We start from the raw sequence: 14,393 nt of genomic DNA, 5'->3' as shown, positions 1-14,393 counted from the left end.
AGTATTATTTGTTACTTTTACTTAAACACGCAAGACAAGCGGATGGTACCAGCTTTGACAGCGTCCGGTGGAAAGTTAGCCATATTATCTCCAGCAGACACAAAAGAACTTTTCGAAAACGACCGCGACGATGTGGCTGAACCAGTGACTTCCACTTTTACCGTAAGATAAGCAACTGACTTACCCGCGTGGTCCTTTAGTTCCAGCTTTTCCATTGTCGAATTATTAATCCTGGTCGCATCAATATCTAACGTCGATGTCCCGAGGCGCGTGTCGACAATCATGCTCTTATCCTTTAACGAGACGACCAATTTCGAGTCGGCACCCCCGCGGCGCAACTCTTTGGCAGTCAATGGGAATGTGAAACTTTCATTCCACGACGCATAGCCTACTTGCTCCTTGTTTGCATTCTTTGTGAACGTCATCTTGGTCGTATTCGTCCGATTTCCATTCTTACCAACGTGCACTGAAATATATGGCGAGATATTGGGCGTTCTGCTTCCCAAATTGCCTAGTCCAAGCATTCCACTACCGGTCGAACTCGTTACGACCATCTCTTGAAGTGACAAAATTGTCACAAGTACTTGGTGCTTTTCATCACCAAGCATCGCCACTTTCTTGGCATGATCCTTTTTGAGCATTACGAGCGGGTATTCTTTCTCGGTAATTGCGTGACTTGCATTTTTTTGAGTGTTTCCAGGCTTTACTTGCGTGTGGACCCATTCAGCCAAATCCGAAGAGTACTCGGGAGGCTTAAAGTCTTCTTGGAGTTTTGACATGCTCATAAAGCATTTTCCAACCGTCCTGGCGATTGTGCCGCCGTAGGAATCCTTCACGACAAACACCACTTCTTCTTCTTCGCCAGTTAAAGCCACTTGGGTCTTCTCGTGCCAAACAGGATTTACCGTGTTGTATATAACAGCAGTTTTCATCACATCTTTGCCGTCAAGACGCACAACACACAACGGGTCGCACGACTGATCCGAATCTAATCCGTTTGCACCTAAGACTTCTAGCTCTAAAAGTGTCGGCTTGTAATGCTTTTCGTCAAATTCGGCAATTATCTTGCCCTGCTTCACATCTTTTGGCTTGCGGCGCCGACCGCCAAATGGTGAACGATCGACAACTGTAGATTGAACACCGAGCGCTAAATTATGTGAAGTTGACGTCAGACCCTTTAGCAAGACGACACCGGGGCCGGTTATACCCTGCACTGTGCCTTGCACGAGTCCAGTCACACCGCCCTTCATCGCGCCTTCGACAGGTTTCGTAAAAATGCCAGTGAAGCCACGACCAAGATCCTTTGCAAACTTGATTCCAGCGTTATCTGTCGACATGGATCCGTCATCGTCATTCTGTCGATTTTCATCGGCAAATTCGCCCACAAACTTGTCCAGTGAGCCCGTTATCTTAGCAACAGATGATGCACTCGACTTTACAATGGTCTTCCCCAACACCTTCACTCCTTCACCACGAGTCTGAGCATCACCAGTAATTTCTCCCTTGGTGATCTTTAGAAATTCCACCACACCTGAGCCTAAGTCTTCAACAAGCCCAATTGGGTTCCCAATAATGTCTGCACTGCCAATAAGACGGTAAGCTTGCAACACCCCCTGCTGGACATAGTTTGCAACGAGCTGGCTTTGCAGTCGTTGCTTTGTGGTAAAGCAGCGCACAATCACAATCTCGCTGAAACTAAAGGTTGGCGAGCCAGACAGGTTCGAACCAATCAGACCAATAATTTGACTAAGGCCGCCGAAAACGATTGAATGACCGCCACCTGTCGATGAGACAATGTCCTTGCGCGTTATCGAGTACTCCAAATCGACAGACAGAGACGAAATGCGTAGAAGGTCAAAGTATACTAGATCTGTTTGGATCCCACCATCTTCAGTCACTAACATCTTCGGCATAGGTGGAGCACGTCGCTTCAGTGTACCTTCAAGCGTCAATCTTGAGCGATGTGCCATCGTTGCTTGTGAAACCAAATACGGCTCAAGAAGTTTTACAAGATTGACAAAGTAATCGATATCAACCTTCACCGCCAGATCATTGAGACTAAACTGCAGCAGCTTGTACGTGCCCGATCGAGCCTCGAGATCAGCATCCAAAACAAGCTTTAATAGTGGTTCGGGTTCCGTGCCAACTGACTTATCACTGTAGCCTGTATTCACAGGGTTCATTATCACAGGAAACTTGGCAGTCGCCAACATATTGTCCACTTGGCAATGTAACACTGACAAGGTCCATTCGAGCGAAGCCGGCGCCTTTTGTGCCTTAATTACATCTACTGACAAGAAAAATACTTCTTGCGGGAAACCATCTAGCACAGATAAACCAAATCCATCAAATCTGACGTCAAAAGAAGAGGCGTACAGCATTCGTCGTTGTTGGAGGTCACCTTCGCCGTCAGGGTCTTGCCTTTCTATAAGGCTAAGCTCCAACTCCTTCTCAGCAATCTTCATCACACGAGTGCTTCCTTCAACAACAACTTGAACAGTTAAGACGACTGCATGCTGTTTTTCGCCATCGTGGGACACCCACATAGTAATCGGGCTTAAAAAACCCACGTAGTCAATGTCGTACTTTTTAGACTTTGTCTTGGGCGCGTCTATATGTGAAAGACGGAGCTCAACATGGCGCTCCTTCGATAATGGATTGAACCAAGCAAATGCATGCCACGCGCCCGATTTGATAGTGGCCGTTTCTTTTTTTTGTCCGCCGCTAAAGATTGATGACTCCCCCAATTGAGCGTATTCAACTAGAAATGGCGTAAAGTTCTCGATTCGATACGGGGGAGCGCACGAAACATCCGTCAAAATGACGTACACATACATATCAACAACTTGTACACTAGCTTGGCAAATTATATGTCGCTGGCGCACTGAGGAGTAGACTTGTAAGTAGAGATCTCCAGCCGTATTGATCGGAATTGCAAATGACCAATTTTGTTTGTCAGCGTCGGTGCCCCATCCATCCGTAAATGAAAACGACACGTACCGCTGGCTATGCTGAGCAGACTGTCCTTGTTTTAACGAGCCAAAATGATACAGCGGTGTCGTCTGTCCATCCTCTAATGCAAGATGCAAATGCTTCACATCTTCGACGCTTCGTTTGTGAAACATGTCGTGGACCTTACGTGGGTCACTATCTTGCGAGGCAAAGGTTTGGATGTAAAGCTTTTGACTCAATCGATTTTGCACAAAGTACCGGGGGCTTAACGTGAGTGACACACCAGGCTCGAATATTCCGTACAAGCCCTTCATCTGAACGCTGAAAACGCTTGGGCCGCAAACGATTTCACCCATCGTATTAATTGCCGTTGTGTTAATCGGTTCCGACCATTCTGCATTCTTAATAGCATGTTCGGATACAGCAGAAACCTTGTAAGCCGCATCTGGCATACTTCCTAGGGCTTCCCACGCCTCTGGGCGACGATTGAGGTTTGCAAGTGGCTTCATGCTTAGCCGATCATGTTGTATCGACGTCATGATTGGATAGCTAAATGGTGCACATAGCTCCATGGCCTTGAAGGAATTTCGCTTTGCACCAGGTTCGGTGGACGCAAACGTAAATTCAAGAGACGTATTATCGACAATCCAGTAAGGGCTTGAGAAACGCACTAGCCGGGGGTATCCAGGAAGCGTTATCCGATCTATATTGAACTTGAGACCAGGGTCGGCTTCTATACTCTCTCGAGAAGTGGTAAACTGCTCGACTCCTTTGTGAATCATCATCAGCAGCGGCATCGACCACGAAGACCGAAGAAGCCTATCTGTAGAAGAAGTCTTCTTCTTGACTACAAGACGAACCGACAAATATCCAGGATATATCCCTGAAACTCCAGACACCTCAGCATCGTATCCCGATTTTATAACGCCGCTCAACACTCGGTCAGCAGGGTCGAGAGTATTCTCACGACGTAAAAGCGCTTCAACTTTAGCATATTCAGCTTTCATATCCCTCGATGAACTAGTCTTGTATTCAATAAAGCGAAATTCTATCTCGTACGGAAGCGAATTGCGCACGACAAACGGAGGCAAAAGCGCTAATTCCCATTCAAAGTAAGAAAGTAGGTGCCAACGACGAACAATTATGTTTGGAGTCAAAGCCGTGATAATATTCGAGCATGTTTCAGCAGTTTCGCCATAAACGATGGTGCCACCACGACGATACTTCTTCTTTGTCTCACGTTCAGCTTCATGAGCCTCAAGATTCTTGATTGCCTCAGTTGATGTCAACACGTCATTGTTAAGCGAAGTCTTCACAATCCAATGTTCATGATTAGTAGGGCGAGCATAAAACTCTGTGATACCCATGAGAAGTGAGAGCGGTAATGAAATGCGCTCATTCGGTCGCACGTTGATAACAGGGGATTCGATAGACTTTCTGTCCTCGCACGCCAGACTCAAGTATTTCACTTCGTAGCACTCAGAACTGTGGTTGCAAAAGTACGTACTGGACCTCAGCACAATCACCTGTCGCTGCGGATTTTCCAGACGTGAAGAAACAGTAACGAATAGTGTTGAAGGGGAATTTGTATCTGCAGTGCTCACACTGACGCTGACGTCACCAAAAGATGGCAGCTCTACTGCAGATGTGCTAGTACCCCATTCACCAATAGAAAGAAATTCAAGCGTGGCTTTACGATCTATTAGCACGCCATTTTTCGTTTCAGCACGACTGTATGCTTCAATTTCAATAGCATCGTCACTACCGCTAAGTTTCAAGGTGACACTGCATCCAGTCATGTTTTCCACGAGGCAATTAACATCTTTATGCTTCTTCGCGACAGCAGTGCTCTGGAGGCCGTCTCGACGTTTTAATAGGGCATTATCGTGGGCTTCGCCATCGAGGGCGTCCATCAATGCACGATACGTTTTCAACACACTGGGCGTCACGTTGATTTGAAAACGCTTGGCAGCTTCCACTAATACCGAAAAGCCATTCGCTTCAGCGTCAGACGAGATACCCGCGACAAACTCCCATGGTTCAATAATGTTTTCCATGTCATTTGCAATATCACTGTAACAAGATGAAGCCATTTTGAAACCGAACAAGATTGTCCACTCAGAATTGCCAGAGGTAGCCAAACTAATCCAATCAATCGGTCCGATCTCGTCGATCTCCTTGCTACTTAATTCCATTGATATCTTTACGTCCAGCACAACAAAGTTACCGCGACAAAAGCGAGCAGGTAGACTTGAGTCCGTAAGAACGAATTTTACATTTCCCATTTTGACATCCGTCGTAAAGACAAGTTGCTTTTTCACCGAGTTTACATTCTCAGTAAGTTTGCTCACAAGATGCGCGGATTCTTCATATGCTGCACTAAAAATGCCGTTACGTTTCTTCTTTGCAATTACCTTCGCAACGCTTTGATACTCACTGATGCCACCACAACGCGTAAAAGGCTGCAACAGCCATTTAAAAGCAACAAGATCTAAGCAATTACTTTCCATTGCGGGCAAAATTAGCGCATCCCATATAAGATTTGCTGCATCATAGTTCTTTAACAATCGGACTAACTTTTTCTGCATATCCAAAGGATTTTGATCACCCAGCGTTCGGATTGTAACACGAGTTTCGCTTTCAAACAACTCCCAAAAGCGATTTTGAAACACGGGACGCTTGATCCACTCCGCGAGATGCTCAGACGATGTGATTTTTGTTTCACACATGTTGCTGATCACTTCAAATGAATGGTATTCGTTACCGCGCAGATTCAGAAAACCACTGAGTGAATTGCTACCGTTTCGTGCTGTTGATACCGCAGCTGTTGCCCCCTCGTCTAATAGCAGGTCATCGCGCAAGAATACTCGCAGCTCCTGGAATTCTAGATACCCGTTACCATCCCGATCAATTTCTTTGAAAAGCTCACGAACAAAGTACTCTAATTCGCTCTCTAGTAGCGTGTCACCAACTTTTACGCGGCGCAAGAGAAGCAGCAGCTCAGCCAACTCGACGCTTCCGTTTTTATTCTCATCAATCTCGTTAAAAAGTCGATGCAAGCGGTCGAGAACTGCATCAACTTCAGCCTGACGACGAATCTCGTCTTGCTTGAGACGACTTTCGAGTCGAAGTAGAGCCTGGTCGTGCGTTGTAAATTGCACGTTACCGAGCGCTTCCCCACAAGATGCTAGCAATGATAAGCTTAAATCCGAACCAGCTACTAAGACATCTGGCATGTGAATCATCACACTTTGGTGGCAAATTGACGAATTGTTGGTGTCTTGTTCGAGCACACATTGAAATATAATGCTTGTCGGAGCTAAAATTGTCTCCAACTTTTGTGCCCCTTCGAGATATTGCGCTCCAATGCTAAAGCTGTGGATGTTAAGCTCTAACAATTCCTTAACTTTTGAGCTCTCAAGGTGAATATGCAATGTCACTGGTATATCAACGCGGCAGTCCACCACAGATTCGCTTTGCCAAGTTTCAACATTAAAATCCGTAAACAACTGTTTTGAGAAGGCACGAGTGGGTAGTAAAAGAACGCGACAATCATTCATCTTCAAATCAAGACTTAGCAGCATATTGCCAAGCAGGCTAAAGGGCGACATCGACATCTCCTTGGCCACCATATCCATTTCACTTATAGCAACTTGGACCGGGGTAGGCGACGACTCTGTATAAGCAATTGGTGTCGTTTCCGGGCGAATGTTCGATAAGACTTGAGTCGTTTTTGTGCTCAGACGATCTACGTACAGCAGGAAGTACTCTAACGCAGGTGCTGAAAGCACTAAGTTAACGTTGTTCAAAGAAGCACGAACATCCTGCTTTCCACTTTCAAATTGACTGACTTGCGCACTTATCATCTGTGGCAACGTAATTACATCCGACTCAGCGGCCACCTTGCTGAAGTCAGTAAATAAGAGCTTAGCTGTAGGAGATAATGGATTAAGCACTGTGGCTCCAATGTTTACAACAAAAGTGGCCTGGCCCAATCCAACATCCACATCAAGTTGCAGCTTTTCATCACCTGCTGCAATTGTAAACATGCGCATATTGACATCAAAGCTGTTTAGCACCAACTCACCAACCTGTATATTGCGTTCTGCAAAGCAAATGCTTATATTTTCCAAGCGCAGTGCTACCTGGATTGCTCTAAAGATAACATTGCTTGGCTTGGCAGCATTTTCTCTCACAATTGCAGCGTAATCAGCAAAAGACAACTCGGCTTGATTGCGACGATAGAATTTGCTCAATCCTGTCACTTGACTGCGCAGCTCTAAAATCTTATTCAGCGTCATTGAAGCTTCTAGCTTTTGCAACTTTTCATTTTTGTCTTTCTTTTCCTGTGCTGATAATGATTTGTTGCTGTTCACCTTCTCATAATTAACCACGTAAAAAGCTTCATCGTCCGATGAAATTGGTTTAAGAACAGCCTCATCGTGTTCAATCATGCGCATGGACTTCACAAGAATCTGATGGTCCGAGAAAGGTACAAAGAGGTCACGGAGTACCCCTATTATCTGCTCTCGCGTGATCGAAGCATTATTGATCGAGGACGACACAACTTCCAAGTGTGCCAGGCGATAATCCAATGGAATCGGAGCAATACATTCAACGATATTAAGCAGTCTGGGCATTGGCGGAACCTTCACATTTACATCAAGTCTGCGAATAGACAGCAGAGGCGTCTCACCGGGATTGATCCCGCCATCATCCTTTAACACGTCTTCATTTGACTTAACAGCTACATAATCATCGTCTGATTCAACAGCAGTACCAGCACAGACGTACATGCCTTTAAGACTCATTGCGTGCTCAACGACGATCTCCTCCGATGTCATGATTAGTTGTAAAGCTTCTTGAACATTAGCATGTAATACATTCGAAAGCAATTCGTACGACTTTATGTACAAGCTAACACACGTGGGATTCAGTATCGCAGGAAGCGAGCTTGTGGTAGCCACCTCAGCATCCTCATTGCCTTTATCGTCAAGTTCGTCATCGCATCCATCAATGGCAGCGTTTCCGGGAGTCAAACCTGTAATGGCAATTCGCACATTGCTGAAATGAACATCCACCTGAGCTGCAATCTGCTGAATTACTCGGTCCTTAAATGAAAAGGTTTTTGATGCGCTATTGGCGAGTTCTTGCTTCTGCCTTAGCTCTGACATGGTGCGCTCTGTTACCAGTAAATTAAACCAGTTAGCCGCTTCAACTAGTTTCATTGCAGCAGCGTCCTCCACTTGAAAGACTCCTTCCACGTTAGGATCCACGATGTGACCATCCAGCGCAACGCCTTCCACCTTGATAACCACTTTCCAGCTCGTGGCCAAATGAATCACAATTTTTCTAATGGCGACACTTTTCAGCTCTACAGGTGCCAGACCCTGCTTGGCAAAGGCCAGCGTTTTGAGAAAATCACTTTGTAACTGAACAAAGAACAGCGAGATCGTAACACCGCGCAGCAGCTCCGAGGCAGCATCGTCGCCACGCCGGCCGCGCGCTGTAAAAGACCCAAAGGTATACTCCACTTGAATGCTATTTGTCAGATACGTGGCCGCGAACTTGTGCACAAGACTCGATAAGATTGGAAAGACAGTGTAGCGCGCCAACACTGGCACGACACAGAGCGAAAGTGACACGCAAACGCTCAGTAACGTGACTGCGAGTACTCCAAGCATGCTGGGCGAGCGATTCACGATAGACAGCAGCAGTTTGACCGACAAGAACGTCCTAAGGCGGACTGACCGACACTCTTGAATGCGCACTTGCTGATTTCTTTTTCAGAATGAAGCGACCAGGATACGCCTGTTAGAGTATACTTGGATTTTGTATAGCCTTGGTTTAAGAACGTGATCTTGCTACTGATTTCGTATATCAATGATTGATTAAGCAATGTTCTTGGATCGAAAGATGATCCTGAATGATTGTCATTATCATGTTGCCGCGCCAATTGCTGACGCTGGCGTTTCTTGTACGCGAGAATGCGACGTCCATGCAATTGCTTCTTGGTTTGAAGAAGCGTGGATTCGGAAAAGGTAAGTGGAACGGATTTGGTGGCAAAGTAGAGGCTGTGGACGCTAGTATTGCAGCTGCAGCGGCGAGAGAAGTCGAGGAGGAGGCGCACGTGGTCGTGAGGTCCGAGGATTTGCAGCATTGTGGCGTTCTGCTCTTTTCATTTGAAAGCACCAAGGAGACGATGGAAGTGCATGTGTTTCTGACGCACAAATTCGTGGGTGAACCTTCAGAGAGCGAGGAAATGAAGCCGCAATGGTACAATGCCACCGAGATCCCGTACGATCACATGTGGGCGGATGACCGCATCTGGTTGCCACAGCTATTAGACGGTAAAAGCATTCAGGGTCACTTTTTCTTTGCTGCGGATGAAGACACACTGCTACATTATGAATTAAAGGTGACTTCCGATTGAAAAAATATGAAGATGGCTTAAGAGAAAAAGAAGGATTGTCTTGTTATGAGATTGGACGCGTGGCGATCCAGAACAAAGAGTTTGTGCGCGAGCTCCCGTCGTCAAAGAATGTCATGCTCTGGACTTTTTTCCACGCAGTTGCAGGGTCAATGATGGCTAAGTCCAGATACGCGTAGCCTTTCCAGCGGTCATTCATTGGGTCTTGAATACGGTCGAATGCTTGCTGTTGAAGAACTGGATACTCTTCCTGGACGTAGGCAGGGTGTAGAAATGCGCTCGTTATAGGCGTGAATGGGATCATATTGATCAAGTGCATGTGTTCCGCTTGCGGACCAAACCACGTCGTATACGAGACCTTGGTCGCCGCTACTTGGCCGGTCATTTTGTTGGCAGTATAAATCGGTTCGTAAATTCTTGAAGTTGACGGCATTTGCCAATACGTCTGAGCACCACGAATCTCGAGAGCAAGCAAGAGATGTCCCATGTGTTCAACTTGCGGAACATTGAATGCCTTGCCAACGAGGTACACGCCATAGTAGGCATTAATTGCTTCACTCACACTCTCTTGAGACTTGCCACCATCAAGCGTGTAGATACCGCTGGCGAATGAATGACTGTCGAACCACGAGAAATGCCGAGTAAACGGGAAGTACGTACTGCATGCAAAAAGGAATTGCATAATTAAAACGAGAAAGCAAGCACGAAGCGATTTTAAAGAGCAGAACGAACGTACTCTTTCTCGTCTAAACTCGCTATATCCCGAACAATCGACATGACAACAGTTTTGTGCTTTGTGACAAATTCCGGGCGGAAGTTCCCAATAACAGCGACGGCATACAGCATATAACCGTAATGAAAGTGCTGCAATCGTATCACATAAGTACAAAGGAATGCAAGAGAAAAGCAATAGCACAACGTACGTGATCGTTGTACCAGCCGTTGCCAAAGTCCGTCATGTAAAACACACCTTTCAGTCCGTTCTGTGAGCACAACCCGCCCCAGCTGCGATCGTACACAAAGTAGTCACTGTTTTGGCCCAGCATCCACGGAGTTACCCACTCCACGAGTGAGTCCAACATGTCGTCCCGAAGCTTGATTTCCTGGAGCTCATCGGCGATTAGAACCAATCGGGCTTGACGACTGATCTCTTTACCAAAATAGTACGGATCATTCGCCTCAGGCTTGTAAAGCGAATCATTTGCAAGCGCAAGTTTAATCGCGTCTCGGTATTGTGGCTGAATCGCCACCATTTCTTCGGTAAATGACGTTGTTGGCAGCGATTCCTCCATCTCCCAGCAATCTCCAAGCACTGCCGTCATATATGACTTTAAGGTACGGTGTCCAAACTTGCCAAGCACCCGTAGATTGCTTTCTTTCTTCAACGTTGCAATATGGTGGACATTCGCAAGCATCAAGAGCTCTAAAGTCGACGATGACTTCTGCTTGAATTCGCCACGATCCGAAAACCGCTTGGTTTGCCAGCAAAACGAGTACGACGCTGTATTGGTTGTAATATTGGTCGTGAGTGATGAGCTTACTGGGTAAATCCCTGCTGCTGTATCAAGAGCTTCTTGTGCCATTTGTTGGGGCACGATCGCCAAACGAGCAGCTCCGGTGTAAAAGTCCGTGTCGACAAGACGAATAGTCGTAGGGGTCCTGAGTTCCCCTTGCGAATTGTATGGGCGGTAGTCCTTTTCGTTCACAACTTGCAATTGTAGCGTACGGGCTGTTTCAAAGTAGAGAATCCATTTCTGTAAAGACTTGCCAGTATTCGAAGCGCTTTCGCCTGCGCCATAGACTTCGATCTCGAGCTCAAAACGCTTGTTCGTCCACGTCTGAAGCTTCGTCCGAGACATCATTGGATCGCTCTCCTCCACGTGCTCACCATTGATTGTCAAGACTGTAGCATTCAATTCTAAGACCGGGAGTACGTTCTGGTACTCGACCGTAATGTAAGGCGAGCCTCGTACCATCGGAACCAGCATCCACTGGTTACTTTTGCCGTAGTTATACTGAAGTGATACAGAGAGGACATCAAAGTCGACGATGTTCCTCGACGTGCTGTTGCCGTAACCCAATAGAGTGCTATTGCTGCTAGTGAGCACCTTATGACTGTAAGCCAAAAAACTGGCGTCCACATTAAAGTACTCGGTCACCGCGTCCTTTGTTGCGACGCGACGAGAATCTCCGTAAGAGATCTCGAGTCGTTTGGGCAGACTTCGGACAGTGTAGGGACTAAGTGTGATTTCCCCAGCCCCCGCATTAAGGCCATGACCGTCAGCCGCCATCAAATTTGACCAGAACGCGTTAGTGGGCAACGCGCGGCCAAAGTCATTTCGATTTGAGAGCTTTGGCAACACGGGGTGAGTTTTTTCCTCAAATGGCGGTCGCATGGTTAGCAGCTCGGCATCTGTGGCGTCGCTTGGCTTGTTGGCGGCCGGTGCACGCTTAGAGAGAATGGAAGATTTGTTGCTATCAACAAGAAGGAAAATCGTCGCAATGGCCACTAGCGCTAACGGCACGATAACGTAGAGCGCACGGCGTAGCGGTGGGCGCGTCCTCTGCTGGTCAGAGCGGTCGTGCAAGAGCGGAGAGTTCTCATTAACGGCCATGACTGGCGACAAAATTAGAAATAAATCCAACTTGTGTTTGAAAGATACGATGTCTGCTTTAAGGCACAGAGTCCTTTATGGGATAATATTTTGAGACAGAGGAATAGGAATCTTTCAACCTGAATTTAGACAAAGCTCCGTTTTACCAGGCTACAGTGAGAGTAACTGTCAAAACGGTGTATTTAGTAGAAAGATTATAACTCTCGATGATGATGCTGGAAGCGAAATTGGCCTTTATTCTGCAGTGTAGAACGGTAGTGTGTCGTTACATGAAGTTAACACTTATAGTTGTTAATTAGTATTAACTAAAAGGTAGATCATATTTGGAGAATATTACTTTACATAACAATATTCGGAAAGCTTATCCATTGGTAGATATAGGCGGTCCAGTCAACACTGGACGCACCCAGAGAGACAGATATGACTTTATTACATGTTTTTTATTTGTGTTTAATTAAGTAAGTATTAAATAGATAGAAACAGAAGAACTGTAGGCGAGCACGTCGTAATGCGGTCACGCTTTACTTCGACACACACCCTAGCACAGCGAGGAAGCGGTTTACCCAGCTTCTCTTGCGTGCAGTGAGGTAGTTGTGGTGGGCGCGTTAGCGACCTCACCCAACGCACTAAGCACCATAATTAAGTGTCGTCACGGGAGCGGTTATCCGGCTCCTCGTGCGCACTTACTAAGTAGAAAGTAGTTTTCAGGCTGATTTATATTTAATCGCATTAAATATAAATATCTATTTTTAGCAATCAAAATGTCATCATTATAGATAACACTTAATATGTATTGCGAGCGTCTCTTTCTAGATACCTCGCGTCATCCCTCCTAATGTGAATGCACCTATGTGCATCACATACACAAGGGTTGGTCACAAGTGTGAACCACACCCGAGTGCTAAGTCTATTTACTTTGATTAAGTAATTGACCATTCCCTTAAGTACACTAAGTGTACTCAACGTGGACAGTGTAACATAAGGTTAACTTTAGCATGTTAAACCATCCCTTCCTTCAAGAACGAATTTACATTTTGAATTCGTCAAAGAGGAGCGAGGAACTGCGAGCAGCTTTACGCGCCGCTAGTTCCTACAATCGCTCTAGCGACCTGTATTTCCATACACGGCGCCAAAGATGCCATTTAAAAGGAGCAATGTTGGTGGGTCGTCTGCGAAGACGCCCACTCAACCTCACACTAAGCGACGCGCCACGTAAACTCGCCGGACGCGTTGAATGCCTGAGTCGAAACGCCGACAGCTACTGCTCCTGTCGCGTTAACGGCGCTAAATGATCCATCCCACTTTAACAGCGAGGATGCTGGTCCGTCGCTCATTGTCGACTATAATGAGTCGACACCGTTGCCGTTACCTCATAGTAGTTATGCGGGCAACGAGCTCATGAGGAAGGATGATAGCGCATTATTGCCCATCCAAGCTTCTCTCATGGCTCACAACATGGAAACAGCAACATTTCTGAATGCTGTCTCGTTGTCTGCGCAGGATAGCGCAGCGACAGGCTATGAGAGCGCTGCCCGTAAAGGCTCAGCCGCTTCTCCGTTGTGTTTAGCCACAACCCCTTATGCTCAGACCATAATCCATAATGGTTCTGACATAGAGGTTTCGGAGCCTAAAGCTCCGCCGACGACACGTGAACGTGCTCAGTCGGTGTCTCAAGCCAGTCGTTTAGAACGTGGCTATGTGACGGGTGGCATTCCAAAGATGCCCCCTCCATCTAAATGGCCTCGTTTAAACGGGCCAAGAGCGTCGCTCCTAGAGCGCGCTCTTCAAGCCGCACATAATTATTATGGAGTCTTTAAATCATAGAGGGCTCAGGGAGATTCGTTTGGGCGTATTCTCCCGACCTCAGTCGTGTTGCGTTCAAATGAAACGCCCGACCAATTCGAGGCGGAATTCCTGCGCCAAATTTATCCGCATTCCGATGCGATGAAACAGCGGTCGCAGCGAATAAATTTCGCCCGCTTGCGTGTGAAAGAAATCATGGACGGTAATGTACCCCGTGTTTCTTCTCACAACGTTAATTCTGCTAGTCCATTTGAGACTAGCGAAGAGGCCTCAGCTAGTGCTCGTTTTCATAGGCAGCCACCAAGCCGGGCACATCAATACGTAGGGTGTCGATCGGTTCCCAAGCGTCAAAACTCTTCGGGTAACCTTTCCATTGGACGAGGATCTCATATCTTTGCCTCACGGAGCGGTGGGCAAGCAAACTTCCAACAAGGAAGCGTTAAAACCCACTTGTATCCATCAGTGCAGGCGGCGCTCGATAGGAGTGGCGATCTTAACCACCTACTCGCGGCTGCCTTACCTTCGTCCGTTCAGTGACAGGTGTTAAACGCTGCTGAACGACCTATTGCGGATCTCGAGGGTCAAGTCTTGCA

At 46.7% G+C, this 14,393-nt stretch overlaps 3 protein-coding genes across 3 annotated transcripts; 1 reads left to right on the top strand and 2 right to left on the bottom strand.

The window, feature by feature from the left end:
- Nucleotides 1-17: 17 nt before the first annotated feature.
- CCR75_002588 (uncharacterized protein) lies at nucleotides 18-8,636 on the bottom strand (the record flags this gene model as incomplete). Its single annotated transcript, XM_067960685.1, has 1 exon — nucleotides 18-8,636. One exon carries the CDS (start codon nucleotides 8,634-8,636, stop codon nucleotides 18-20), a length of 8,619 nt encoding a protein of 2,872 aa, XP_067823337.1.
- A 257-nt stretch (nucleotides 8,637-8,893) lies between these two features.
- On the top strand, nucleotides 8,894-9,385 carry CCR75_002589 (uncharacterized protein; the record flags this gene model as incomplete). The annotated part of the gene is made up of 1 exon (XM_067960686.1): nucleotides 8,894-9,385. One exon carries the CDS (start codon nucleotides 8,894-8,896, stop codon nucleotides 9,383-9,385), a length of 492 nt encoding a protein of 163 aa, XP_067823338.1.
- CCR75_002590 (uncharacterized protein) lies at nucleotides 8,959-12,034 on the bottom strand. Its single transcript, XM_067960687.1, has 3 exons — nucleotides 10,306-12,034; nucleotides 10,119-10,246; nucleotides 8,959-10,041 (listed from the first exon to the last, which is right to left on the bottom strand). Exons 1-3 carry the CDS (start codon nucleotides 11,995-11,997, stop codon nucleotides 9,429-9,431), a joined length of 2,433 nt encoding a protein of 810 aa, XP_067823594.1. The 5' UTR covers nucleotides 11,998-12,034; the 3' UTR covers nucleotides 8,959-9,428.
- Nucleotides 12,035-14,393: the final 2,359 nt, after the last annotated feature.

The sequence above is a fragment of the Bremia lactucae genome, linkage group LG8 (assembly GCF_004359215.1).
Source record: "Bremia lactucae strain SF5 linkage group LG8, whole genome shotgun sequence".
NCBI lineage: Eukaryota > Oomycota > Peronosporomycetes > Peronosporales > Peronosporaceae > Bremia > Bremia lactucae.
Note: the sequence above shows the minus strand (reverse complement) of the source record. Positions and strands in the feature narration are given on the sequence as shown.